The sequence below is a fragment of the Patagioenas fasciata genome, chromosome 16, assembly GCF_037038585.1.
Source record: "Patagioenas fasciata isolate bPatFas1 chromosome 16, bPatFas1.hap1, whole genome shotgun sequence".
Classification (NCBI taxonomy): Eukaryota; Metazoa; Chordata; class Aves; order Columbiformes; family Columbidae; genus Patagioenas; species Patagioenas fasciata.
In genome coordinates, this window is record NC_092535.1 from 797,483 (window position 1) to 825,474 (window position 27,992).

Sequence of the window (27,992 nt, forward strand, 5' to 3'; positions counted from 1 at the left end):
GACCGGAGCTGGCCCCGCTCATTCTCTTTAGTGTTTGCCCTGTGCCCGCCGCCTCCCGCCGCTGCCGGCCCGGCCCCCCGGGACCCGGCCCATGGACTGAGCCGCCCGCTGGCCCGCAGCACCAGCCGGCCCGGGAGCCGCAGCCCAGGCAGCCAGGTGAGGGGGGAGGCGGCCCGGGCTCCCCCCGGCGCCGAGGCAGCGGGGCGGGGGGTGGCGGCGGGGCCTAGCGGGAGGGACAGCCCGCGGCGGGAGGGCCCGGCCCCCGCCTCCCGCCGCTGCTCCCCCCGCACCACCTCACCCCGCACGGGCTGTGCCGGCCCCGGGGCGGGTCTGCAGCCCCCGGCCCGGTCCCCATGGCCCGACGCGGGGAGCGGGGCCGGGCGCGGCGGGGGAGCCGGGGGCCGAGCCCGCTGAGCCGCGGTGGGGCCGTCGGCGGGGGCAGCGCCCAGGCCGCGGGGAGAGCGGCGGGAGCGGCAGGTGAGCCGTCCCCGGCGAGGGCGGCGGGAGCGGCGGAGGCTGCGCTCCCCGACCGCCGGGACACGGGGCCTGCGGTAGCCCCGGGCACCGCGGCGCTCCAGGGGATGCTGGCGGTCCTGCCCGAGGCCCCGGCTCCGCTCGGAGGGTGACAGCGGTGGCTTTGGCCCCCGCAGCTGCTCCAGGCTCTCTGACCCCCCGGGGAAGTGGCCGCAGCCACCCGGCTCCTCCCCGTTGCCCAGAGCGGCGACAACAGTCACCGACTCCTGCAAAGTCTCGGGCACATGATCTCGGTAGCAAAACTCCAGAGCCTGGACCGGGCTCGTCTGGCTGTTGAGATTAAAGGTGCAGATGTGACAACAGCAGCAGCCGCCCCCAGCCCTCCCCGGTCCAGACCCAGAGCAAACACCGGCAGCCGGTGCTGGCAGCACCAGCGCTTGCTCCTCGCTGCCCAGTGGCTCTGGCAGCCACCGCTGCTCCAGCCTCGGTGCTCGCTGGGTTTTGATCACGGCACTTCAGTTTTTCAGGATATGTAACAGCAACAAGTTCCTTTTAAATCTTCACACTGCTGCTGCCTGTCCGAGAGGTGGCACAGGGTTTGGTTCATTTTGCTTGTCCATTGGGTGATACCGTGGCTGGTAATGCTGACAGCCATTTTTCTGGTTTATTCATCTGTTGGGTATTCTTGTCCTCATTTTTCTGGCAGGTTTAAGGCAAACCTGGGAGGAACATTATTTGGATTGTAAATGAAGGCCAGGTGTATATATAGCAGTGAAATAAAATATCTCAATGAAGCCCTTTGTCTACTTCTGGAATAGTATATTTACAAAATCTTCTTTTAACCAGAACAAACAAGTCTGCTGTGTAGTTTCCTTGCTCAAACTGGCAGAAATGTATATTGGAGTTTTAATGATGCAGCTGTAACTGTGGTGCAATACAGTGATCTCTGATTTGTCTCTTGGTCATCTCATACACGCAACAAATTCCTATGTTCAGACTTTTGCAGAGATATTCTCTGGATGTCGTCACATCTTGATGAACATCTAAAGACAAGATGGGTTGGATTTTTTACTATATTTTCTGTTTTCTGATGTTGGATCAGAATCTCACTTCAAAAGTTTCCTCAAAGGATGTATGCAACACACCGTTATTTCAATTAGCATTATTATTTTAAGCAGCTACTCTTTCTTTTTTGAAATTTTTCCATAACATTTACCACTAACCATTTGTTACCATCAGTACCAGTCAGTCAAAGTATTAGGTATTTTGTAGCCAAGCTAAAGTATTCATTGGCTGAAATGAGTTTGGGGTGGTGCAGCTGTACAAAGTCAGAGCAAAACTCTGTTCCTTGCAGATCCTGCTGAAAAGCAGTAGCTTTATTCTGAGAACATACAGACTTTCAACAAATTATTTCCTTGCTTTGTGTGGGGTCGGTGCTGAGGGGTTGGTTGTTATTTTAATGGAGTTCTTGAAGATGCACTAGAACAGCAGATCTGTGCCTGGTTTCCAGGTGAACTGTGAGCGGTGTCAGTGGCTGCTTTACCTGTTCTACTGCAGGATAAAATATCATTACATATTTTGTCCCAATACTAATTCAGCTAGCAGTTAGCATTTAAACATTTATCTTTAATAATGATTTCCTTATCACTTTCTGGCTTATTATTGTGTGTTATGTTTGGAACCGTCTGCTTTACGTGTACATCTGCTAGTTCCCTCATTTCCTACCGATTTTACTTTCAAATCTTTGCTTTTCATCACCTGTTCTCTTATTAATAACCCATGTCTTAGCTTCTGAGTTAATTTGCTTAATATTTAGCGTATCCGCGCCTGAAAATTCATCTTAGCAGTTCTCACAAAGAGCATCCTCTCTTTCTACAGTGGATGCTGCCTTTGAGATAGTCCTTGTCTTGCCCAAATAATATAAAGATTTATCTCCGAATTAAACATTGTTCAGCCAGTGTGTTGCAGCTGTGTAAATAGGCTGAAGTCTGTAAAGTCTGCAAACGTGTAGGGGTTTTTTAATATTGATTGGTAGTGAATATTTATTTAGGCTTTCCAACTGTAAATATCTAGATGTTGTTCTTAACCACTGTTACAAACCTACCAGTGATGGGGGGTTTTGAAAGTACGTGAAGAAATGAAGCATCCCAACAAACTTCCTCGAGTTTGTGGCAATTTGTTCTTCACGCTCCAGGATGGTTGAGTGTGGGACAAAAGAGACTCGGCCACCATGTCTGAGTTATTAAAAAAACACCTTCTGAAAAAGGGAGGAGAGAGGGACTGTTTGTAACCCACGTTTTGTGCACTGAGATGTTCCCTGGTCTGCAAACAACAGGTGAAACGCGGTAGAGCGCGGGGCTGTCTGGCGCCACGGTCACTCCTGTGCCGCAGGTCATCAGTGCCGGGCAGAGCTGCCACTGAGCCCGCTGGGCCGGGGGACCCAGGGGACACCTGCAAGTACCCGGAGGGACAGGTCAGCGGGTGCACGTGCACCCACAGCTCCTTTCGTGTCTCAGTTCCGCCAGCCCCGGCGTGGGCACCGCGTCCTTTGGCACTTGGGGTTTGTGTTCTTGTTACCCACCTGTGAAATAGGGGTGAATGAACTTTCCCGCTTGGAGAGCAGAGCTTGTTGTTGATAAGGAACAATGAATCTTCCTTCCCAAGCGCCTGACGGGTCGGTAACCGTTGAGGTGCACTGTGTAATGATGCATCTGCTTTTCAGGAAGAAATTAATGCTTGATTTAAAACCTCATTTCCTGTAGCTAAAACTTTTTCTGGCATATTGTTTATGATGTGATTTTTAGTTGGTGATGTCAGGAAGTCCTTGGAAGTTGAATCTTGATAGTTTCGTCTGGTATCTGTTGTTTCTCGTTCTGCTCTGTCCTTGTTCCGCACCAGCCCTGCCTGCCCGCTGCTGCTGGGTCAGGGGTGCAGGCGCAGTCTCCATGGGTGCATGTGCAAGTTCCTAATGAGCAGCATGATGAGAATGTCATAACTTCTGACCCTCTGATTGTTCCATCCTAAGAACAGGACGCTTCTCCATAGTCTGGTCCTGACAATGAATATATATATATTTTCTGAGGGTTTAGTCTCTCCTGTATTTTCAGGTGGTTTATCAGAGCAAGTCTGTGGTAGGACCCACATAAGATCCCCTTTGTGCCCAACCTGCTGTCACCACCAAGGCCATTGTCTTCCCCTGTAAGAGATGGAGATGTGCGGTTGTGGCCGGTGGACAGCGGTGCGTTTGCGGTCACGGGGGTCCCGGCTGGGAGGGAGGGCAGGGCCCGTCCCTCTGCGCTGGCGGGTATGCCGGCCTCGCCGTAAATGGGGTATTTGTCAATTGCTCTCCTAAAGTCACCCAAAGCAGTCTAGTTCACTGTAGTCATTACTATCAGAAAGCCTTTTCTTGATGCACCTTTAAGCTTCTTGCCTCTAGTTCTGTCACTTTGGGCATGAAGAACAGATTATTCTTTTCCACTCCAAAAACCTTTTCTGTGCTGGAAGTCTGCTGCTTGCCAGGCCCCAGCCAGCCTGCTGCTCTTCAGCATGTACAAGCCCAAATCCTGTAGTGATTTTCTTATGGGTTATATTTTTCTGAAGCTGTCTTGTGCTTTCCCTGCTCGGTCTCTGCTGCCCGGGTCTGTGTCCCCCAGCCCGGTGCCCGGTGTGGAGCTGGGCTGCGGAGCCAAAGGGCTGCTCCAGGTCTCTCTCGGACTGTCTTTCCATTTCTGCGTCTCGATATGATGATTGTTTTTCCTAAAAGCCCGTCAGCGTGGGCTTGTGCTGGGTAATGGTGTTGTGGTGGCCGCGACTCTTCTCCCGCTGCGCTGGTGTCAGCTGGCGGGTGTTCTGCCCCGTGTTGGATCGGCAGACAGGGCCTGCCCAGCACCTTGCACTGGTTCCTCCTCACACCGAGTGATTAGATTGAGCCTGGTTCGACCCCCAGAGACGGCTGGAGAAAATGCCCTTGTCTTTACACAACTCAGCGTCGATCCTGCCTGGGAGTATTATCCATTTCCTTGTTTTCCAGGTGCTTAATTAAGCCTCCAGAAAAACTTCTAGGAACAAAGTTGAACTGATAGGACTGTAATCCTCTCGTCTTCCTTCTTCAGTCTAGTTAAAATAGGCACGATGTCTGCGTTTTTCAGGTTTGGTGTCCTCCTCGGTGCTGTGGGGCTCCAGGACAGCTGGTTGCGGGGCTCCGGGGCTCCAGGAGAGCTGGTTGCGGGGTTCCAGGACAGCTGATTGCGGGGCTCCAGGACAGCTGGTTGCGGGGCTCCGGGGCTCCAGGACAGCTGGTTGCGGAGCTCCGGGGCTCCAGGACAGCTGGTTGCGGGGCTCCAGGACAGCTGGTTGCGGGGCTGAGGTCCGTCGCAGATGTTCAAATGGCCGTCTGAAGTAAATGCGAGGGCTTGTTTATCTGCGTCCTCTTCTCACCTCAATCAGGACTGAGGTCTTGCCCGTTTCGTTGCTGGTGGTGACGTTGCTTGTGTCTGCGCATGGTTGGCTTTAGTCGTGGAAGAGAGGATTAAACACTTTGTGCTATATTTGTTAGCAGAATAAAATCTATTTTGATTTCCATTTAGTGACAGGTTTCATGTTCAGTACTGAAACAATTTTATTCTAAAGTGGTTTTAGGTTGATTTTTAGATGCTTATTCAGGAGATAAATCATTAGACTGGGTATAGCCCAAAGGTTTTGGCTCTCAGGTTAGTGGCTTGGTTCTGGTTTGGCTTTGTGGATGAAGGACTGGGTCTAATTTCGGTAGCCGAAGCGGGTTAATATCTGTGGAACTGGGAGCTGTACTACAGAAAGAAAATTCACAAGTGACTCTCTTAATCCTGCAAAGAGCACGTGGGTGAAATTGCGCTGTGTAAGAGAAATCACTTGGTTTGGGGCAGGAGCAAGGAGAGAGGATGGTGAGGCTGGGTTGGGATTTGTGCTGGGACGAGCGCGGCTCCGTTTGCGCTCTGGCGGGAGGACGCAGCGGGCACGCGCGCTCACGCCTGGACACGTGCGGCAAGCTCCACGTAGTGCTGGGGCATTTACTGCACAAGATCCTTCTGTAGCTTTGGGAAGCAAACTGCTAACTCTCTGCTTTCCCTTTTAGGCATTCTCCATCATAAATATCCTATTCAGAACTAAATCCAAACCTCCGCTCTCTGGATCTCCTAAAGGTACAGGAAACTTACTTAAAACTTTAAAGTTTCTTACCTTTTATTTGCATGATATTAAAGAAACCACAAGTTGTGGTAAAATGTCATTATCCACGGGAAGTGTCTGGTTTTTGTTTGATCCTCTGGCTTCTGTCTGCAACACCTTTGACAACCACCACACAAAAAAGGCCCCAAGAGAACTTTCATATGAAAATGCTACATTCTTTCTTTTATATAGGAAGATTTTCGTTTCTCTTTGGCTGAGTAGGCTATGTTCACATCTTTGTGCAGATCTTTGTTTGCATTTTGGTTACCTTAGTGACTTCTGAACTTTGCATTTCGATGTATTCAGGATTTCTGGGAATATTCCAGCCATTAGTGTGCCAAAACCCCCATAGAACTCTAAAATCTGCAGTGGACGACAGTGCCCTGTCATCTGGAAATCCATCTCGAAGCTTATAATTGTCCAGAGGTCATTGTGGTGTTGGATGACAGTTTTTACCATTGTGAGGATAATATTCTAGTGCAACGCTGTCTCAATAAAATTCAAAATATGGATGTCTAAGTTAGCAAAGAGTAAGTAAGGGGGGCTGGGGAAGGAACAGCTTAGGTGATTAGCTGCTGAGACCATGCGGGTAAACTTTGCTTCGTTCACGTGTGTGTCCGTGTTGAGCTCTAGCAATGCCTCCAGGGTCCTGTGGGGCTCAGTTATTTGTGCTGGTGTTTGTCGTGGGAAGTTTGAAGTGGCTCACCCTGCTTACGTGTGAAATCGCCTGAAATACTGGCACCTGGGTTCCGCTGTCCTCCGGAACAGCCTTTGCAAGTTGTCAGCCTCAACTCTCTATACCATGGTGCTTTTGCTTGGGTAACTGGGATTCTGTGAGCCTGTTATAGGGTAGAGGGCGTATTTGTGAAGGCACTATAAACCCTTTAATAATCCCCAACTAACCTATAATTAAATGTGTGGTGATGAACAGTAAGTTCTTATACCCTAGTGGAATAGTTCACACAGATCAACTACAGTACCGTAAGCTTCACAGGTAGCTGTTACACTGTTCTTTGAAGTTGCTTGCCAGTGTATGAGCCAAATTTTTTTAAAAAGAAAGCGTAATATGTATTTGTATATATGAACTTGTAAGGTATAATCTTGTAAGTTGCTACCTAGTGTCTAAAATTGTTGGAAATTTGTGAACTGGAGTTTTAAGAGTTCACAAGATGCTTTTAGTGCCCATTCTGCTTTGGTTGTGCCTGAACTCAGTCCGATGAACTCTGGAGTAGTTCTGAGCTGCTGAGAGCCCGCAGGGTGCAGAGGCAACTTCTGATCTGGTCTGTTGGTGAAGGAGAGAGAAACATGATTATGATGTAGCAATTTATGTAGAGATGGTAAAGCAATTTATGTAGAAGGAAGCATTATATTCACTTAGATGAAAAATGATGCATTCATTGGAAAAGTGTTATTTTCCTTGCAATTCAGTTCTCTCCCTGATAATGAATTTCTGTTCAGCTGTGGCAAAGGACTGGCAAGCTCAGCTACTCGAGTGTCCTGGGGACAGACCCTGAAGAGCAGCACGTTCTGCAGGTTTCACCTTTCTCTTTCAAGTAAAGATGTAGCTTATTGATTCCTTAACATTTCTATCAGGCATTGCAGCTTTTCCTTCCTCTGCCTTTAGAAACAGCCACGGTAGGCGCACTCGCTCAGGGTCTGTTAAATACAACTTTTCTCTCTAAATTAATGGCTGCAGAGGCCAGGTATTTTTATGGTAATTCTCATCATGGCTACACTTGTCATTGCGAAGGGTTTAGCAAAGGAGGGTGGTGGGATTGTCGCCGTCTCCCGATGCAGGAGGTGAGCTGGGCTCCGACACTGCGCTGGGTTTGCTGGCAGTTCCAAAGTTGCTGGGATTGTGCACAAGGCTGAACGGCTGGGGTCGGGGTGGTGAGTTCCAGCCACGTGTGCCCCAAACACCGTCCCGGTCATGACCGAGCAGCCAGCGTTGGTCTCTGTGCTGGAAACGAGCAGGTCATGAGCTATGGATGTGTCTGCAGCGATGCTTTTTGTCTGGTTGTGGAATGTGCCCAGCTGAAATCTATTCGAAATTGGATGGTTTTCCAAAACCTTATTGTTTCAAGCACTAGGATGCGACCTTAAGTCTCGATGGATTTGTGTGAGTAACAGCTGAGTGGTCTGTCCTGAGTTTTCTCTGTCCGGAGGTGTTGGAGGGAGAGCTGCTCAGGCTGGGCCGGTGGCTCCGCGCAGAGCGGACTGAGCTGCCGCTCTCAGGTTCTGCCGAGCGCCGCCGTAAATATAGAAAGTGAACTAATAATATCCTAGTCAGGGACTTCCCTTCTTGGGAAGAAGAGTTCCTAGGGTTCGGTATGCTGTTCTTCTCCGCGTTGTGTGGTGGACTGGAAAACCACTTTAATGTATGTATTTTGGAGCTGAAATTCCACGTTCCCTAAACCAGGCGATGGCAAATAGATGAAGGGCAGTGCCTTGCTTTAAAAGCAGAGCTCGCAGGCAGTTTTGTGAGAAGGATTTCAGACTTCCTTTCCAGCAGGATCTGGAAGATCCTGATGCTTTTGGCTTCAAAATAGAACATTTTGGTGCTGTCCTCTCAAAATGTGTGCATTAGCAACTGGTTAATTTGATTACTTTGAAGGACATCGCAGTTCAGCAGGAAAGGGGAATCAGATATTTTTATTGTACTGCTTTTTCCAGGCGATGATTATTGTTGGAAGTTTTGGAAGTTTTCAGCGTTTCTGTTGATGCTCCCAGGAGTGAAACTTGGTGATTATAAAACTGTTACTGTGGAGTCTTATTCCACATCTCGTCCTTGTCTTACAGCTTCTTGGAGCTCCTTTTGATAGACTCCCCAATACCCCCTTCGCAGTTACGGTGCACCCAACGTGCAACTGCTGCAAATGCACTCATCAGATATAGGACTTGATTTGAATATAATCTACATACGGGCCTTCTGAAGTAATGAGATCTGAACCAATTTCGCTCTCTAGTGAAAACCAAAGTTATCCGACTGGTAGTATGATGAGCCTGACCTGTTTATGGTGTTTTTTCAAAGTAATTTGTTGGTGTATCTGTCGTTCCCCAGGAGCTTCTTCCCTCTTAATAAATAAATACATATTTGTATCCATGAATGTATTAACGTAGGTTCTCCCTTTAGGTTGGTTCTGTCAGTGACTGGCTGGAAACCTCCCTCTGACTCCCTCTGCCCCCTCACCCGGGGAGGTCCCTTCGCAGGTTCCGCATTGGAAGCTCACAGGCACTAGTGGGCTTGTATTGCTACTGAGAGCCCCCCGGTGGCACCTGGAGCAGCGATTTCTCTCCTCCTTTTCGTCTAAAAATAACGAAAGAATAAACCTTTGTTTGCTGCCCTAACAGGATCTGTGGGTGACCAGCACGTGTGTGTAAAATGTATGTACCTGGCTGTAAAACTGATCTTTAATAACTAAAGGGATCCGTGGATAGTAAGTGGCTCTGGCAGCAGTGATAGCCTTCAGCCGGCAACCCGCCCCTGTGTATTTGGGTTTAACTGAAAATAGCTTTGCATCCACGTGTAAGAGAAATCCAGTACTCGTTTGTCGGTGGAGGAAAGGCCTGTCCCGCGCTGCAGTGACCGCTGTGTGTTCACCGCCTGGAGGTGTCATCTTCAATGACTCTAGGTGCCTGTGGGCGCTTTCACTGCTTGTTTGCAGCGTGGCAAGGCCAAATAACTCTTAAGCTGATGCTTAAACTGTGACTGAGACACATTCTGTCTTAACTAGAAGTAACTTTTAAAGCACACGCAGCTTATGGAGTTTCCGAGCTCACCCCTTCCCTTTTCTCAGCCATTGCTGCTTTCCTGCTGGACACCAGCTGTGATCCTGGGGGAAAAGTATATGATTATAATAAAGGGTGCGTGCTCTAAATAGTTGTTGTATAAAGACTGCATTTATTGCTTGCCCTCCCAAGTGAAAACTTTAAATGGCAGAATGCATGAGCTGTAGTGTGGTGATGAAAGTTGCTCTTTGTTTAGGGTCTAAGCGTGGCTATCGGTGTGAGTAACTGGATTTGCATTGTAAGCAGATTCATTGATGGGAAAACAGACGGGTAGTTGATCTTAAATGAGCAAGCATAAATAAAGCTTCTATACCACTTCTCTTTTGTAAATCAAATAAACATGAAAATTAAATGATAGGGCATATAGGTCGAAATATGCTGTTAGAACTAGATGTCTTATTGCGTACAAAATGAAACAACGGGTGTTTCATTGAATGCTTTTTCCGCTTCCCTTCTTTTTGCTACTGGAGAAATAATTTCAATAGACCGTTAGTTAGAGAATGCTAAATATTGAGCATAATCTTTTTTATCTTTGCGTTCTAGGTTAGCAGTTTGGCTCCATCGCTCTGAGCTTGCCTGCCTTCAAAGCTGTTTGCCTACAGTAACTCGCTCTGGTGGGAAGTGGCCATGTCTCAAGTTCAAATTCAGAATCCCTCTGCTGCCCTTGCAGGGAGCCAGATCCTGAACAAAGCCCCGTCTCTGGCGCAGCCCCTGAGCATCCCCTCCACCACCGGCTCCCTGCCCTCCGAGAATGCGGGCAGGCCCCTCCAGAACTCTGCCCTGCCCTCCGCGTCCGTCACGTCCACCAGCGCAGCCGCAGGTCAGCGCCGCGCGGGTGCTCCCGCTGTCTGCTCCCGCTGTCTGCTCCCGTGTGCTGCAGTCCTCACGCCTTGCACCGGCCAATACTTTACAAGTAATATTTCTCCAACTACAGTAGCTTGGAATGCCTTCTCCCTATGGAATGAAGTCTATTTGAGGCAGACCGAAGCGTACTGTTCCACAAAGTTCTAGTAATGAGTTGAAATGTTCATCATAGTAAAGAATACAAGTATACAACATCGAATATTCATCTTTTCTACAAGTAGCGTGTTTTAAATATAAAAATGTGTTTGAAATAGTTTTAGTTCTGTTGTCTTTAGTTCTTTTATGACCACTTAATGATAAATATATTTTGCTAATAGAATATGATAGGTAATAAATAAAAATAGATAACAGGGAAAAATAGGAGAAGGTAAAACAAGTTAAGAGATGTTTTGGAGATGGTGAATACTTAGCAGATTTGCTCCTTGAAATGCGTTACATAAGATGCATCTAGATGTGGGAGTCTCCTAACCACAGAGCTCTGGCCCATGTTAAGCATGAAATGCAGCGGCGCTGTCTTTTGGGCACACGTTGCTTGGAGATCCCAAAGCTCGGTTGGTTGTCAGCGCTGCCCGCTGAGCAGAGCTGTTTGCTGCAGCACAGCCGTTCTGACAAGTGGTGTATTGCAGACAAATAAATGCTAAGCCAATTAGGGTTTTTTCATTAAGGATTATAGTAGAGTTCATTGGTACTTGTTCATTTGGATTTTCTGTCATATTCCAGCTCCTTCCAACATGGCAAACCCCAAAGAGAAAACCCCCATGTGTCTCGTGAATGAGTTAGCCCGTTTCAACAAGATTCAGCCCGAGTATAAACTTCTGAGCGAGCAAGGTCCAGCTCATTCCAAGGTGAGTGTTCGTGAAAGGGTTTTACCGCTGCTGTCCGTGCTGTTTCCGAAGTGTAAAGTGTGCGCTCTTGGTGGGAGATAATACAGGAGCATGGAGGAGAGCGGGAAGCTCAGCAAAGTACCAGTGGCAGGAGCTATGAAGCTGTTACGTGTGCACTAAAAGGTTATTTTCCCAAAGTATGTAAAGTTTGAACTTACCCGTTACCTAACACTACTTAGTTTATTTTGAGGATTATTTCTGTGAGCTCCAGTATGAGATATTTGGCTTTCACTTCCATTTACTAAAGCAAAGTTTGTCCCTTGCAGCCTTTGCTAAAAGTTTGTGTATTAATGATCTTTATACGATCACTTTCTAGTGTGATACCAAACTGTTGTTCTGCAGATGTTCAGTGTTCTTGCTCTGGTGCACTTTAATGCTTTGAGAGAAATCCCACCAACTTGAAAATATGAAAATGGTTTCTCAGTCCAAATCATCCTGTGAGATGCAGGAAGATTTATGGCAATTATACTTCATAAGGAGCTGTAGTGCTTTTGTGTTTATGTAGTTGGTGAGGTACAAATCTGTATTTGTTGATATGCCCAGAATATATATCCTTCCTTATCCCCCGTACTTAGAAAGAAGTGCCGCAGAGCTTTGCTCTCTAATCAGAGAGGCTTGTGCCTACCTGTGGGGTGCGGCATGAACTCATCTTTCCTCAAAGTGCTGAAAAATGTTGATTAAAAAATAAAAGAGAAGAAGAACAAACCCACAAACAGTGTAAACCCGAGACTGAGTTATGCAGAAATCCGTATCTGAGGCTGCTGCTGCGGGTGACGTTGGCACAGCAGGCGTCCCTGCAGCCGTCCCCTCCATACGCAGCCTGGCGTGGGTTTCACGTGGGGTGCGGGGCCATCGCCAGCTGCAACTCGTGGAGTTCTGAGTTCAGTACTCAGGGAAATCCCGGCGGTGTTCCAAGTGTTTGAAATCTGGAGGTGACGTGGTAGCTGAGAAAAGCTTCGGTTACTGTATTCTCAACTTTTGCGTCACTAAAAGACTTGTGTTTGTAAGAGGGTCTAACAAATGACGTGAATTCTGGAGCAGCTTGTAATAAATCCATGTTTTGTGTTTGTGAGGTGTTCACGGTGCAGCTGACCCTCGGGGACCAGCACTGGGAGGCCGAAGGAACCAGTATTAAAAAAGCGCAACACGCGGCAGCTGCCAAAGCTTTGCAAGGGACAAAATTCCCCAAGCCGACGGCTCGGCCATCTCGCAGCGAAGGCAAGAACCCAGGTACGTGCCACAACCAAACTAAAACTGTTGGATTCGATCAAAGCTTTGGAATTTGCATCATTTGTACTTTAAAGAGAAATAGATGTTGATTTGTATCAAAGCATTGAAGTTGGAGCTAGCTGTGTTTAGGGAACTACTTAACTAAGGGTGCTTTTAAGACATATTTAAAATTAAATTAAAATGTAAAATTAAGTATGAACCGGCGCCACATCTCCGCACGTGTGATTGGTTTTGCGTTTGAATTCAGAATGGTTAGGATAGCGTCAGTGTGTTCGGCACAGCTCCACACCTCCTTTGTGCAGCTGTGCTCGGCCCTCACCTACGGTACTTCTTTCATTGTACACTCACCAGTGAAAATATCGCAAGCCAGCAATTCCTTATATCGTGTGTGAGTCTGTTCCATAATTTCATTTCCCTTTGGCAATTGCCTTATAACAAAACACTGTTTCACCAGTGAATACGTTGATTTTTGAGCCAGTGAGGCCTGTGTCAAAAAATTGATGATTTACATGACTGTTCCTTCTCAACTGAGAGCAGTCAGTGAGTCCATTCTTCATCCCCACGATCCATTGAGAGAAACGTTGATAGCCCTTAGTAGCAATATACCTTCCTTTTGAAAAGGCCAGGTGCAACTGGAAAGGAAGAGTCGTAAAAACCCGTCTTAGGTCATTCAATACAAAGAGAAACGTTTGCTCGCTCTCAGCAAACAGCCGTTGAAGGTACGCAGCGTGCCTGTTAATCGAATTTAAAAGTATATTTTGGGAAGAGAAACCTGTGTTGTGCAGGCCACATTGTTAGATACACTGTAAGAGTAAATAAATGGGTAGTTTCACAAGTTGAAAGCCCTCAGTAAATTCAGTCTTTCATAACCGGATTTGACACGACGGTGCTCGGCTGCTCATTCAGACTCATGTTCTGTGTGCTCGTTAGCGCTTCTGCTCGGGATTCGTTCAAGACGCTGCACATGGTGGATCTTGAGCTCAGATTGCAGCTTCAGGGCAGCAGGAGCTGTGGTTTGGCTCCGCGTGCCGGCCGCACTGCTGACCTTGTATTCCTTTGTGTTCCCTTTCCTTTAGACAGTGTAACCCCCACAGTGGAGCTGAATGCACTTTGCATGAAGCTGGGAAAGAAACCTATGTACAAACCTATTGATCCCTATACGGGGATGAGATCCACCTATAACTACACTATGCGAGGTGGTACTTATCCTCCACGGTATGTATCGTTTAATTTCTCATTTGCAGTCTCATAGTGTTGAACCTCCACTCTCTTCATCCCAGGGCTTTGGTGCTCTCTTCCGAAACCCAGCTGAAAACACGGTGTCCCTTGAAGGGATGCTCAGCTGGAGACACAGCAGCCTGTGGTGCAGGAGGGTTTGAGAAGTACAGCCCATCAATATCTGTCATTTGTCTTAGTTTTTTCCTTTGCGGGGGAGTGGAAGGGGAGGAGAAAAGGAACTGAACCAGATGCTGAAGTGGTTTTGGGGGCGTTCGGATATAGCCAGCTTCATTAATTGAATGGCTAAATATTTCTTTCATTTCCTTTCTGTGTAAAGCCAAAGGGAAGAAAAGTTTGGTGCTTTTTCTAGAACAGATTACACCTTCGGTGTAAAGAATATTATATGAGCATAGGAACTGAGAACTGAAAGCTGACTGGGCTGCCAAGTCTATAGAAGCATAGGTACATTGTCCTTCTCTGTTCTAGTTGGTTAGAACCGCGTTTGTACTGTAAAACAAGAAATGCTGATACTCAAAGGGCTCTCCCTAAAATCTTTGAGACTTAAAATAAAGATTTGGCTAGTCAGTAGTAGTGCCTCGGTGCGGATTTGTGGTTCCTGATATCCACGAGATTCGTCCGTGTGCGACTGATGCTGCTGTTGGACTGTTTGCCTATGTCAGTCTCTGTCTCTTTGCAGGTACTTTTACCCATTTCCTGTTGGGCCCTTGCTTTACCAAGTCGAGCTCTCAATTGGAGGGCAGCAGTTCCACGGGAAAGGGAGGACAAGACAAGCTGCCAAGCACGATGCCGCTGCTAAAGCACTGAAAGTTCTGCAGAACGAGCCCTTGCCTGAGAAGCCAGAGGTGGGAATCGATCTTGGTGCTGTAAGCATGAATTGCTGAGATAAACCGAGATGTTGTTATAGAATTTGTTCCTCATTGAGAGGAAGATGAGAGTTGCAAAATTTAATTCTGTGTGGTAGTGTTGACCTACTTGTGTCAGCAGAAACACTTATTGAAAAGCATAGATTTCTATGGAACTAGAGTATTCCCAAATGAAGTTCTATTAATTCTTTTGCTGTCATAGTTCTCCACAGCAATGCTATAGACCTCGGTCAGATATGAGCACTGGAAGCATAGATAGGAACTAATATCTTATCAGGTACAGATCAAACACGAACTTCTGAAGAAGTGTGTGAATGGGGTACTTCATCCTAGTATGGGCAACATAGAAATCAGACATGGCTTTGCTTCCTGGGTAAAATTCCTACATGAATTTGGAAAGAGCCTTGGAAGCTCTAGCAGAGGAGGAGGTGCATGGAAGTGGTAAACTCACACACATTATGATATGAATCTAAGAAGCAAATTTTCATCCCCCCATCTATTTATGGCTGCCCAGCGCTTTCCATCCCAAGAGCCTGTTATTGCTTTTCTTTCTTTATGATTTTTGTTGCCCAGGCAGGAGGTCTCGTTGTGTGCACCCCCGGGGCTGCCTGACCGCGCGCTCGCTCTCGGCGTGTTGGCTGGCTGCTGTGGCTGCTACAAAGAGTGCATTTAGCCTGTCCTGTATGGGCTCATTATACTTGTCTGAGTTACGAGAGCTTGACGTTAGAACTAAGAGCAAGAGATGTGTTGCTGCACTCCATGCTGGCATCTGTGTCGCCTGTAGGAGGAAGCCACGCCATACAAACCCTGAAGCAAGAGAGACAGGGATGTTGCCAGAGAGGTGGGGAGCAGACAGTGGAACTTAGACTGATAATTCACACCCTGGGGAGCATGAGAACTTGCTGGATGCTGAGTCTGGCTATGTCCTGAGAAAGAAGGGAAATGAAGGATTGGGCCAGAAGGGAACAAAGGGTCTCAGACCCTTTGAAAATAGCTGGGAACTACCAGGAATGGCAGAGCAAGAGGACCGAGGAAGTGTGGTGTGAAGCCAAGGGATGCTGAGTTACAACTTGGGTGTGCTCTAGGGGAGAGCATTGCCCAGGTAATCAGGCAAAACCACTGGATCCGATGGTTGAGGGAAGAGGCTTCCGAGGCGCTGGGGGAGTGTTTGGGTAGCAGAAAGCTCTCCTGGAGGAACGGACACTGCGGAGGGCTGGAGGCTGCTGAGAGTCAGGGGGTTACAACAGAGCGGTGCTGGAAAAGAAGCTGAGAGACTGGAGATGAGTTCTGCGCTGCGATCTGCAGCTGGTGACAGGCACAGTGTGGCCAGGGACAAGCTGGAGAGGTCAGGTCTGAGTTCTGCACTGCAATGTGCAGCTGGTGACAGGCACAGTGTGGCCAGGGACAAGCTGGAGAGGTCAGGTCTGAGGGGATGTTCCCCTTCAGTGCAGGGGACCCCCACATTCCTGAGCATTGTCGTTCTGTGTGACTCAGGCGTAACATCCTCTTGGCACTCCTGCTCCTACGAGATGACCGACTGTCAGCAGCCGGTTTTCCACTTCAGGTAGCAAAGTTCTGTGCGCTGGGCCCAGGGAGTCCAGCTCTGCAGAAAACAATAGGATCACATGTCACTGAATTATTTTCTGTTCACTTTTTTAGGAATGCTTTTGTACAAGTGACTTGCTGAATGTCTGTAGAGTTGTGTTGAAAGCTGAGCAGCATGAGGTCTCCAGAACAAACACGGCAATAGTCTTCATGTGACCGTGTGTCCCTTTCTATAGGATGTCTCATTCAGTGCAGGGGTGTAAATGGGGAGGAGAAGGAAGTAAACGAGTAAACCTGCAGAGCGTCCTTTGTTCACTTTTATTTTGTTAAGGACGTGATAAGGGAAATACAACTGTGAATGAGGCAGGAGATGGCAAGAAGGGAGAACTATGACTGAAACAGCTGAAGAATCACTGTGAGCTGGCTGAGTGCTGCCTTGGCCCTGCTGTACCTGTGCAGGGAAGCCACTTTCAGGAGATGCATTTGTCATTTTATTTTCTACTTATGTTTGACTTACCTACCAAACAAGCAGTAAGAAACGCAGCTATGCTTAGGGAGAGCAATGCTTCAAACAGAGAGCACTGCTTCATAATAAACACTCGGATAAATCAGATCTTAATTTAAACTTTGGTACTTAAACGCGAAGCTCATTCATATTTGCGGCTTGCGAGTACTGTAGTTCTGGGAACGGCTGAGGGGTTGCTGGCTCAGTGGGAGGCGGATTCTGCCCCGCGGTGAGCGCTGTTCGCTCGGCGCCGCGCGGCCCCGGGAGGGTACGGTGGCGTGAGGTCACACGAGATGCTGCCACAACGCGTCTGCGCAATGGAGGCAAATTGAGGTTGTGCGAGCGGACGTAATCCTGATACTTCCCACCTGTCATTTGATGTTGCCAGTAATTTTCCATTTAAATGTAGTTATTTTTGTGTATCCCATTCGCGCGTGTGTGTAAACAGAATATGCTTAAGTTCAAACTCTTGTATTTCTGGTTGGTGGGGTTTTTTAATTATTTCGTATATTTTAAAATTATTTATTTCACAAATTTTTAATATTTTAATCTTGTATTTTTTAAATTAGAAAATTCAGTGCTGGAGAAGAAATAATTGAATAAAATCATTAGACTTTGAAGGGTGAGAATGACCGTGTCCCACAGCTGCTCAGCTGCAGATCTAAAGTCGGGCGGGAGAAGTGAACGGCGTTGGCTCTCGAGTGCACAGACCCTGCCCGAGCAGCCCCGCTGCCTTCTGAGCTCTGCTCTGCTCTGCTCTGAGTGAGGGCTGCGGTGGGAGAGCTCCAAGGACCCTTCCAACCCTCAGGAGTCTGGTTGGAGTCCGGTCATACTGACAAAGTTGCAGTACAGGCTTACTTTGCGTATTCAAATCCAGAGATGATAAAGCATCCATTTAAGCTTACGAAACACAGAAAGCGGTGCTTTCTGGCACAGTCGTTAGACAGGAATTCTAACTTTGGCCTAAACATGCTAAAACCAGAGTTGCTCCTGGTTTTTGCCACTTAGTTGGAAAATATCAGCTGCTCTTTAACCGTTAACAGGGAAGCCAACAGTCAGACCGGTACATGTGCTGAAATCAGTGCAGTTCAAACCAGCAGCGCCGCTGGTTTCCACCCTCTGTGTGGTGAAAGAGTTCCTGAGAGAGATTACAAAGGAGGGAAAATATTTGTAATTGAAGTGATCGTGCTGATGTTTTGACAGTAAAGGTAGTGACGGATCGTTCCTAGAGATTAAACGTGCTTTAACACCTAGACCGTAATAAAATAAGACGTCAGTAGTACACATATTTTTTCTGGGTATATGATGCTATTCCTTTTAAACTTCCTGATTGCATTTGAAGTAGGTTTTAGAACACGATGATCAAGACTGGGTATTCCATGTGGGTTTTGCCAGCGTTAAGTGGCGTTGTGCCTCCCGCGAGGTCTGCGATGCCTGCCGTGTGCAGCACGTGGCGCGGGTCCCTCTGCGCCCCCCACGAGAGGCTGGGGACTGGGGTAGCGGTGGGGTCAGAACTATCAGCGTTAGCACTGCAAAAGGATGTTGGGCCATGTGTGCTCTTCCGAAATATTTGCAACCTGAACTAGAAGGCTGGCCGTAAGAACAGTGTGAAATCTGATGGGACAGTGGGAGGAGTGAAGAGCACAGATGAATTTTACTCATGTTTTGTTCTGAGATGGGAAGAAGCTGCTTTAAGTGGTGGGAAAAAAAATCCTCATATTTTAATCTACCTTGTTAGTAACAGACATTTGGGATACTCACTACCGTTAAAACTAGTTTTAATCAGTGAGAGCTCTCTAGCTTATTTCTGCTGCTCCAATAAAGTACTGAAATCATTTTTGTTACCTGGTTGCATAACTAGTATTGTGGCATGATGTAATTGGTGAAATCGTTGCTATTCATCTTTACCATAATCTTTCCAATATCACTGCTGGGCACTTAGTCTCAAGATGTCTCTGTTGCTGTTACCATGCCTCTTAGTTCTTGTTGGTCTCAGCATCAGTGAAGACACTTTGGAGTCACAGTGACAGATTTAGCAGGAGACAGCAGGAATGCTGGTGGGTGAGCGGCACCGGCACCGCTGTGCTCCCGGGTGTGCGTCCCCAGACACCTCAGCGCTCCCGGGTGTGCGTCCCCAGACACCTCAGCGCTCGCTGTAGGGCAGGTTCCTGACACCGCGTTCCGCAGAGAACAAACCTGCAGGTGCAGCAGCGCAGGGAAGCGCGTGGACAGGCAGGACCAGGCCAGCGCTCACCAGCCTTTTCCACATCGGTCCCACTCTCAGCATCTTTGTTTTTCCTGCCCTTTCTCTTATCTATACTGTCTTAGTGCTTTTGGTACGAATGTCCGATCAGCCTATGAAAACTGTGTTTCATAAAGGTACTGCCGTTTGGAACCCAGTTCGTTTAACACTTCAGCTTGTTTTTCTGTAGATAGACTTTAAACCTATTGGCCCTTATTCCGTTTGTTTTTTCTTATCACGAACACATGAGAACACGAAGGCTTGCTAGCTTCTACACACACACCTGAACCGAGCTGCCTGCATTCCCGTTCTGTAGTGATTGTGCTGCATTTCTACACATTCACGTACAACGCCAGTAAAGGTCAGACTATTAAAATATTGAGAGCTCAGTAAACTGGTTGGATGGATAACATTCAATTTAATAGGATCTTTATTTTAAATAGAGTATGCTTCTTTTAGGTTAACGGAAAAGAACCAGATGATGAAAATCTCAATAAATCTGAAATAAGCCAAGTTTTTGAGATTGCACTTAAAAGGAACTTGCCTGTGAATTTTGAGGTATGTTTGTTTTACAAGCTCTAGATTTGTTTTTATTAGAACGTTAAGGGTACACATTAAGTGGAGTCTTTTCTAGATAACCCAGACAACTGACTTTTAACATACCCTGTTAGTTGTGAACCCGTTTTTACCTTTGACAGTCACCCCGATTGTCTCGGAGTTTGTGGTAAAGTGAAGAAAAAAGCCAAACCCACCTGTTCACACATTCACGCGCTAAAGTCCCAACCTGAGCGAACAGGTCCGCCAAGGTTGGCTGTGCAATCTTCTTTACGGGCCTTTGGGAAGATCAGTGCTGCAGCGAGAACAAACCGCAGCCCCGCAGGAGCGGTCAGGACGGTCACACGCGGAGCGGAGGCGAAGGGTAGAGACGCGCGGGGCGTCTGCGAGCCCGCGCTGCCCGCCCGCAGGCCCTCGGCACTAGGCTTCCTTTCCTGCCGTGAGCTGCCCTCATGTGCCTCTTTCCTTTCCCTTTGCCCTGGCTGCTCGCTGCCTCTTCGCCCTCCTCATCAGCTCCTTACCCCCAGCCATGGCTTCCCCGGGAGCGCCTGTTCCCCCGAACCTTAACTGATGGTGCTGCTTTCCTGAGCTGGCAGAGTAACGTTTAACTCAGCTGTCTGAATGATTAGAGTAAGAAAACGCAGTTGTGTGTAACTAAATTGCTTCTAAAACTGTTTTAAGAAATTTTACGTGAAGCTTTTGATTATTGCAGATCAGCCTGAGCATCCCTGGTAAAATACACGGTTACACAAAGCCAGCTGTGGGTGGAAGTTTTCAATTCACTCTTGCTTTTTAACTTGGTGGATATTTTGAAGTGCAATGTGTTATGAATGGAGTCAAAAGACCAAATCCGTAGCAGATGTCTACAGAATGCTTGAGTTGTGATCTAAAATACTGGATCCCAAAGAATGCCTTGTCTGTGATGTCCTGCCACCGTGACATGATGTATTTAGTGAGGGGCTGTTAACTGTGTGACGTACACACTGGGAAGGTAGAACAGTCATATTTTAATGTTGAAACAGTTAATCAGTAAATTAAGTAAGATGGGTTAGTGACTTATATGTAAATACTGTTTACTGCATCTGATATTTTTGAAGTATATATTTATTTGGGTGGGATTTGTGCTATTAGAGGGTGTTTTACATCTCTACTTCTGGATTGTATGAGAATCCAAAATCTCTTGATCCGTAGTTTTTGAGAGAAGTTTGTTATAAACACTGTGCCCTACCATTTTTAATGAGTGTTTATCACGCTTTCACTCAGTTTTTCCCTCTGAAACAGGTGACCAAGGAAAGTGGTCCTCCCCACATGAAGAGCTTTGTAACCAAGGTGTCAGTGGGAGAGTTCATGGGCGAAGGCGAAGGGAAGAGCAAGAAGATCTCCAAGAAGAACGCAGCGATCGCCGTCCTGGAAGAGCTGAAGAAACTGCCCCCCCTTCCTACGGTCGAGAAAATGAAGCCACGAATCAAAAAGAAAACGAAGTCAATAGTGAAGGTAAGAGACACACAGATTGGGAGTCCGGCTGTGACAAGTGATCAGCAGATGAGAGCCCTTTCTGAGTTAAACACTCTTCAGCTGTTCAGCACTTCGCAGCAGCCTGGTGCTACAAACGAAATGATAGCTTGCTCCCACTGTAAATGGGGTTCTGACACCACTTTTACACCAGTTATCAGTAAATTCAAGATGAAAGAGAAACCTTTAAAGAATGATTGGCACATGAAAATCAAGCTCTGACTTTCAAGCCTTAGACTTCCCGGCTTTGGGTTTTGTGTGGTTTTGCTTGTGCAAAATCTCCTGTAAGCCTGTCCTGCCAAATATAGCAGGATTAGAGCTTGTAAAACTGTTACCAGCAGTAGGTTAAACGTGGTCAAGTGTGACAGCAGAGTCAAATACATTGAGTGTTTCTCTTCGGCTGTGACAGTTGCATTCAGCAACTTTTATTTCAGTGTTTTTAATTCAGTTGCAGGCTGCATTTTGTCAATTAAACCAAATATTCACAAATTTTGGCTTATTTCCTAACCATTGTCCTACACAGCTGCAAACGAGTCCGGAGTATGGCCAAGGAATGAATCCCATTAGCAGACTTGCCCAGATCCAGCAGGCCAAGAAGGAGAAGGAGCCGGAGTACATGCTCATCACAGAACGCGGCCTCCCCAGGCGCAGGGAGTTCGTCATGCAGGTTGGTGTGTTAACCTGAGAAATGCGCTTGCACGGCTGTGGTTTTTAGTATTATTATTTTTTACTTAGGGTAACCAGGTTGGCGTGATGAGTCAAACAGCAGGTCAACAGGATTGCAGCTGAATTGCCACGAATTTAGTAAGAAAATATTTTGTGCGCTATGTTCGAGGAAGAAAAAGGTTCAAGAAAAGTCATCTGGATCGTGTTTAAGAAAAATTGCATAGGGCACCAGAAGTCTATGTCCTAACTGCTTAATATTTTAATTAACAGGAATATTAATATTCTGTTAAGAGAAACTGAGCTTCCTGTATTTTGTAATGCAGGATTCATTAACACGAACATGGGTGCCCTTCATTTCCCGCTTCCCCTGATACCTGAGTGTTGCTTTAAAGCGCTGCACTTGCTGCACTCTGCATCGCAAATCCCAACAGCATCATTGTGCTTTAATCCTGAGTATCCACTGGCCCCTTACAGTTCAGTGCATTCTCCAGAGTTCTCTCCTGTCCATCACGTTAGTAAATCTGCCAAACCTGTGACTTCAGCCTGGAGAATTTACCTCTGCTCTGATACCCGTTCTGAGCGTTCAGGCTGTCGCCCAGGTGAGATGATGAAATGGTCGCTCGTGTGACTTCTGTTTGGAGTTTTTGTGCTTGGAGGCCAATGATCATTGATAGTAAATGACAACTTGCTCAGAGTAATGATCACTTGAACTACTTTGTGACTCTCAGCATGCTTAAGACACAGATCACTAACAAGGGAATCCCCATACTGCTGTGTAAGAATGTGCTTGTCTTTCCCTCCTCTTTTGTCAGGTGAAAGTCGGGGTACACACAGCCGAAGGAATGGGCACCAACAAAAAAGTCGCTAAACGCAATGCAGCTGAAAACATGTTGGAAATTTTAGGTTTCAAAATCCCTCAACCTCAGCCTCCAAAGCCAGCGTTAAAGACGGAGGAGAAGGTAAGAGCCCGTGAGAATCAACGCTGTTGATACTGCAGCAAAAGCTGAGCTGAACCGATCCCGGCTTTGCAAGGCAGAGACAGTGCGGTAAATTGAAGCTTCCTGCACTGGCCGGGGAGCCGTTGTACCGAGGCGACTGTTCTCGAAACAGCGGTTGCCTTTTGGATACATTAAGGCTTCAATTTTGCAAGTAAATCCAAGTATCATCAGAAGGCTAAATGAGTGTATTTCTTCTTTATGGAATGGCTCAGAACCGGTGATAAATGATGTACGGGGTCGTAGGAGCTTGCAGACGTGCAGGTTATAGGACTTTGCGGTAGGAATAGTTTCACACGGCCTTGCCACCAGCTGCAGTCCAAAGTCTGTCACCGCTCCTTGGTGGGCCCCGTGGCAGGAAGGAGCCTCGCGTTCTCCTCTTGACACAGAGGTGTTACCAGGCAGTTCAAATAGCAAGCCTGGTTTTAAGTGTCTCCTTTTCCATGCATGTGCCCGTTTGCGTGCAGCACACTGTCCTCAGCAGTGCTGAGTAATGTTGGCTTAACTGGCTTTATTGTGGTATCTAGTTCTCAGTGTCTGTGTTGTTAATACCCCTCTACTACTCTGTAGATAGTTCTAATCGTTCAGTGAATAAAAATCACTGAACCTGCCTGTTCTTGGTAGCTATTTAACCATTGAGGTTTTTGAATAATAAATTCTTCCGTAAAATTTTGAGTAGTCAGATCACCTACATCTCGAAAACTTTAAAACTTGGGGGAAAAGAAATATTTAAAGGGATTTTGTGCTTTTGGCTTCTTTTCCTTTTATTTTTAAGACACCAGTGAAGAAACCAGGTGATGGCAGAAAAGTAACCTTCTTTGAGCCGGGCTCCGAGGAGACTTCAACTAGTAAGTAATTAGTGAGATAAGCATGGCCCTCGTGGCGTGTGTGTGCGTGTGGGATGTTCCCAGTCCCTCCCACGGTGTCACAGCTGCCAAGAGCGGAGCTGTGCAGCTGCTGGCCTGCAGAGTAAATCTGCCCTCGGGAAGGTTTTGTTCACTCAATCATTTATCCAACAAGCAAACTCAGTCTTGATGGTGCTGGGTTGACCCAGCAAAAGTGAATCAAGCTCGCTGAGTTTGCTAGCGTTTCAGAAGTCATCTGAAACAAATGGCCTTTTGAAAAAGTGGCTTCTGATGCCTGTAGGTGCCTTCATGTGGCTGCGGGAGGCCTCCCGGGAACAGCGTCTGTTCAGCATGTGCTTCTCTCTTCTCAGGTAATAAAGAAGATGAGTTTAGGATGCCTTACCTTAGCCATCAGCAGCTTCCTGCTGGAATTCTTCCCATGGTCCCGGAGGTTGCACAAGCTGTAGGAGCCAATCAAGGACACCACACCAAAGAGTTCAGCAGGGTGGCCCCAAACCCCGCCAAGGCGACAGTGACGGCCATGATCGCCAGAGAGCTGCTGTACGGTGGCACTTCTCCTACTGCCGAGACCATTCTAAAGAATAACAACTCGTCAGGCCACGTACCCCACGGACCGCTCGCCAGGCCCTCTGAGCAGCTGGACTACCTTTCCAACGTTCAAGGAATCCAGGTCAGTGTTCGGCTTTGCAGGGTTTCTTCCAGAGCCATCCAAACTGCTCCAGCCTGTTGGTTGTCCTCAAGCTTTTCAGCTCTGCTGGCGACCGATGTCTGCTGAGGCTGCTTGTGAAGCTGACATTTGTGTAGACGTTTTTACTGTACCTACGAAATGTGACGAATTTTACAGCCTCTTCATTTAGTTTTCCAATGTGGGTTTCTGTACTGCATCCTCAGCCTAAATTCAGTGCTGGAAGAATAAAACTGAAAGGAGCGTTTTCTGAAAACTGTCATGATGCAGGAACATAGTATGAACTTGAACTTGGCTAATCTGAAGTCAGGTTCTTTGAGTAATGTTTCATGCATTGACATTGGCTGTAAGCTGTACATGTTTTGTGTTTGATCCCTTTAATCAGAATTGCATGCAGGTTCCTATATTAATATATTAAAAGAGCTCAGTGGATTAAAAAGTATAATAAAGTTTTAAATGTCGATAGCAATGATCAGAATAAAGGTCCCAGCAACAATCATTATTGAATAGCCACTTTTATTCAGAAGGCTTGCAGATACCTCATGATTGCTAAAATCGTCACAAGTGAAGTCAGACTTCAAAGTAAATGGTTCTACTGGCTGATGGAATGACTTAAAGACAGAATGATTTTAAATTGTGATATATTTGCTGTACTTGGTTCACTGAAAAGAACTAAATCCTGCTCTTTTCTTCAGGTTGAATATAAAGACTTTCCAAAAAATAACAAGAACGAGTTTGTATCTCTTATAAACTGCTCCTCTCAGCCGCCGCTGATCAGCCACGGGATCGGAAAGGATGTGGAGTCCTGCCACGACATGGTACGGTCAACGTTGCTGCAGTGCTTTGTGATAGAGCCGGGTGTCGTATCGCTCCTGGACAGCAGTGAATTAAATGCTGTACAATTCCCTGGCTACTTTTTGTCTAATATTCCACAGGTCGCTGAAATAATTGATTAATATTATCACAAACTAACGTAAATAACCTTTAAAATGCTTAATATGTGCTCATGATTTTGGTCTACAAAAAATGCGTTTGCTTTATCTTGATACGATTTGCATGAGCACGTATTAAAATGTATGAAAAGGAACTTTTAAAACATAAGAGCGTATCAGCTTATTTTCTGTAACAGAAGGGGCTGGCGTTTCATTGGTTAAGCTCCCTTTCTAAGCAAGGTCTTTGAAATATTTCTTTGTGAAAGAATCGGTGTTCCAGGCTGTGAACTGCGAGGGCCTATAGAAGATGTTATATATTGCTAGCAATATGTTCACAGTTGACTGTCATTTGAAGAGTTTTGTTCTTTGGTGCCCAGTGGTGACCCGGGTACTGAGCGCAGACTGAAGGAGTGGTTTGCACTCTGTAAATACACTTAGGAAAACTTGATGGTACTGATTTTTATACTAAAAATTCTTGCAGTAATTTTCTAACGGCTGTAATTTGGTATGGATGTCTTTGATCTTTGTCACTTAATTTTGACATTTTCATGCCCATCTTCCACGCTGCTGCAAAGGGCTCCTGTACCACTGAGCACACAGGTCAGGCCAGTAGGTAAAAGGGAGAAGGAACAGCCAGTTTGGAGCTTAAACATCACGATGAGGCCAACATGAGGAGCTTCCTCTGTTCAGAGTTCAGCTTCACCTAACGCGTGTCCCCTAACCAGGGACGCTCTGAAAGGTGCCCCCGAAATTGATCTGAATAGAGGTGAAAAAAGGTGACCGAGTTGTGCACCAGCCACGTCTCACCAGCTCCCCTTGAACAGCCGCACGTGCCCGGCCTGTGGTGTGCGCTGGATTCTCATCCAACTTCTCCTCCTGCAAGGGACGTTTTGGTTCTGTGTGTATTCATGTCCTTTCTCTTAAGCTCTGTACAGATTGAGCCACTACTAATTTAGTGTCTTTTCCCTTGCTATCAATAGTACTGCTGAATTCATTTTCCCTGTTGCTAAAACAAATGCAACGGGAATCCCGTGTCCACAGCACATTCTGTTGTGTAACGTAGCAGGATTAAATTCTGCACCATTGCGTTGTTTTCCACCGTAATTATGCACCTTGAAAAATACATTACCAAGATTAGAACGTGTACTTTGTTTCAAGAAGCCCCGGTCCTGCTTTCACGCAATGAAACGGACGCCGGTTGAATCACTGAATGTTCTTTTCTTCTTTAGGCTGCATTGAATATTTTAAAGTTGCTGTCTGAGCTGGACCAACAAACCACAGAGATGCCAAGAACGGGCAATGGACCAATGTCTGTGTGAGTGTGACCGCTGCCTTTCCCCCGCGTTACGGGAACCTCTGACCCGGTGATGTGCTGGAAACAAATAAAATGGGAGGGGTTTTTCTTTGCCAGAAAAGTTAAAATGCTGTTCTCTTCTTCAGGAGGACGAGAGGGTAGGTTTTGTCATCAAGCTTGTAACTTTGATGTGTCAAATGCAAAATGCTAGGCAGGAGCCAGTGGATATAATGTAATGGCTGTGATCCAGAGCAATTCTGACTGTGGTCCCTCTGCTTGAACCATTGGTTTACAAGCGTTTATAAACGCTGTGACTTGTCGGTGTGGTTTGGGTGGCACAGCCGCTCCTCTTCTGGAAATCCATGAACGACGAGCGGTTCCGCAGCCTGCTCTGGGCAGAAACACGGCGGGCTCGCACATTGCTCCCTCTGAGCCACACCACCACCTACTTTAGCCTCTCCTTTGGATAATAAGCTGTCAAAATGGTGGAATTAACAAAGTGCTAATTGATAAAAAATTGAGGCCAGTTACGTGGCAACCAGTTGCTTGTATACACCTCACCTTGTTTGTATCAGGTACAGAAGCATCTTGTTGATGGAAACGGTGTTTTATCCGAAGTAACGGGTGTGTTCTCATTGGCAGATGTGTGAAACAAGAAATGGAAGGTGACCCCCTCCTCAAGCCGGCCAACTCCAGCCCCCTGGGACAAGCACTGGACAGCACCGCCTGAAACAGGCGCCTGACTGGACCCAACCTGAAAGCACCAGAGAAAATCAAATGCTTCCTATTAATGTAACCTAACTGTTCTAGAGTGCTACAGTCTCGACAACCTACTGTAGTGTCCCAATCATAACCGTTGCTTTTTCTTCAAACAGTGATAAACTTTTAGTTTCGTTCTGTTGTTTTGATTGAGATGACACTATAAATTTTTCATTTAAAAGTTTCTTAATTGTATCTAGAACAATAGCACAGTTTAGAAACTTTGTCTTCTGAGACTGACATGTTGTCTGTGAACTAACTTGGGAAGATCATATCCATGTATGTGGTTACTTTGTTTTTACTGAAATAGTAAAGTTCCGCTGGAAACAAATTGTGTGCCCACCATTTTAAGAAGTCCAATGTTTTCGCTGAATTATCCAACGGTTGAATGAATTGAAATACCTTAGGAATTTTAAACTTTGATCATTTTTCATTAACTTCTCGTTTTCTCGAGCGGGGGTAGGGGACTCGGACGCAACGTGACTTTAAGTGATCTCTGCTCTGTTTTAAGGCCTGTGTGTGTAGATGGCACACAGCTCACTACATTACAGGATATGATCTCGATGTAGTGCATATAAAACCGCAGATTGATTTTCCTTGAGTGCTTTATACTGTTTAATTACATCTCCATGTAGGGCTGAAAAAAATTACCTATGTTTATATATAAACTGTGTTGCTTTTGATGTTGTGTTATTGTGCGCTGAAGCGCGCGCAATAAGTTTTTGCATATGGTCCAGGTAAAGCACGATAGCCTTGCAAGTTAAGTACTGCTTCAGTTCATTGTTTACGCTGGAATTTTTTCTCCCCATGGAATGTAAGTAAAACGTAGTGTTTGTCACCAATAAATGGTAATACTAAAGTTTTTTGGTTAATTTATTCTTGTATGCCACT

At 46.5% G+C, this 27,992-nt stretch overlaps 1 protein-coding gene across 5 annotated transcripts; it reads left to right on the forward strand.

The window, feature by feature from the left end:
- STAU1 (staufen double-stranded RNA binding protein 1) lies at positions 1-27,960 on the forward strand. 5 transcript variants are annotated; one of them, XM_065849633.2, is made up of 16 exons: positions 2-156; positions 5,585-5,651; positions 10,009-10,285; positions 11,050-11,174; positions 12,287-12,443; positions 13,520-13,658; positions 14,359-14,524; positions 19,297-19,395; positions 20,656-20,886; positions 21,428-21,571; positions 22,383-22,529; positions 23,341-23,413; positions 23,782-24,101; positions 24,812-24,934; positions 26,278-26,363; positions 26,985-27,960. In XM_065849633.2, the coding sequence occupies exons 3-16, from the start codon at positions 10,093-10,095 to the stop codon at positions 27,070-27,072; spliced, it is 2,091 nt and encodes a 696-aa protein (XP_065705705.1). In that variant the 5' UTR covers positions 2-156; positions 5,585-5,651; positions 10,009-10,092; the 3' UTR covers positions 27,073-27,960. The 5 variants fall into 5 exon arrangements, with proteins under 5 accessions (XP_065705706.1, XP_065705705.1, XP_065705708.1 ...); XM_065849636.2 differs by having other exon boundaries at positions 26,999-27,960; XM_065849635.2 differs by having other exon boundaries at positions 20,674-20,886.
- Positions 27,961-27,992: the final 32 nt, after the last annotated feature.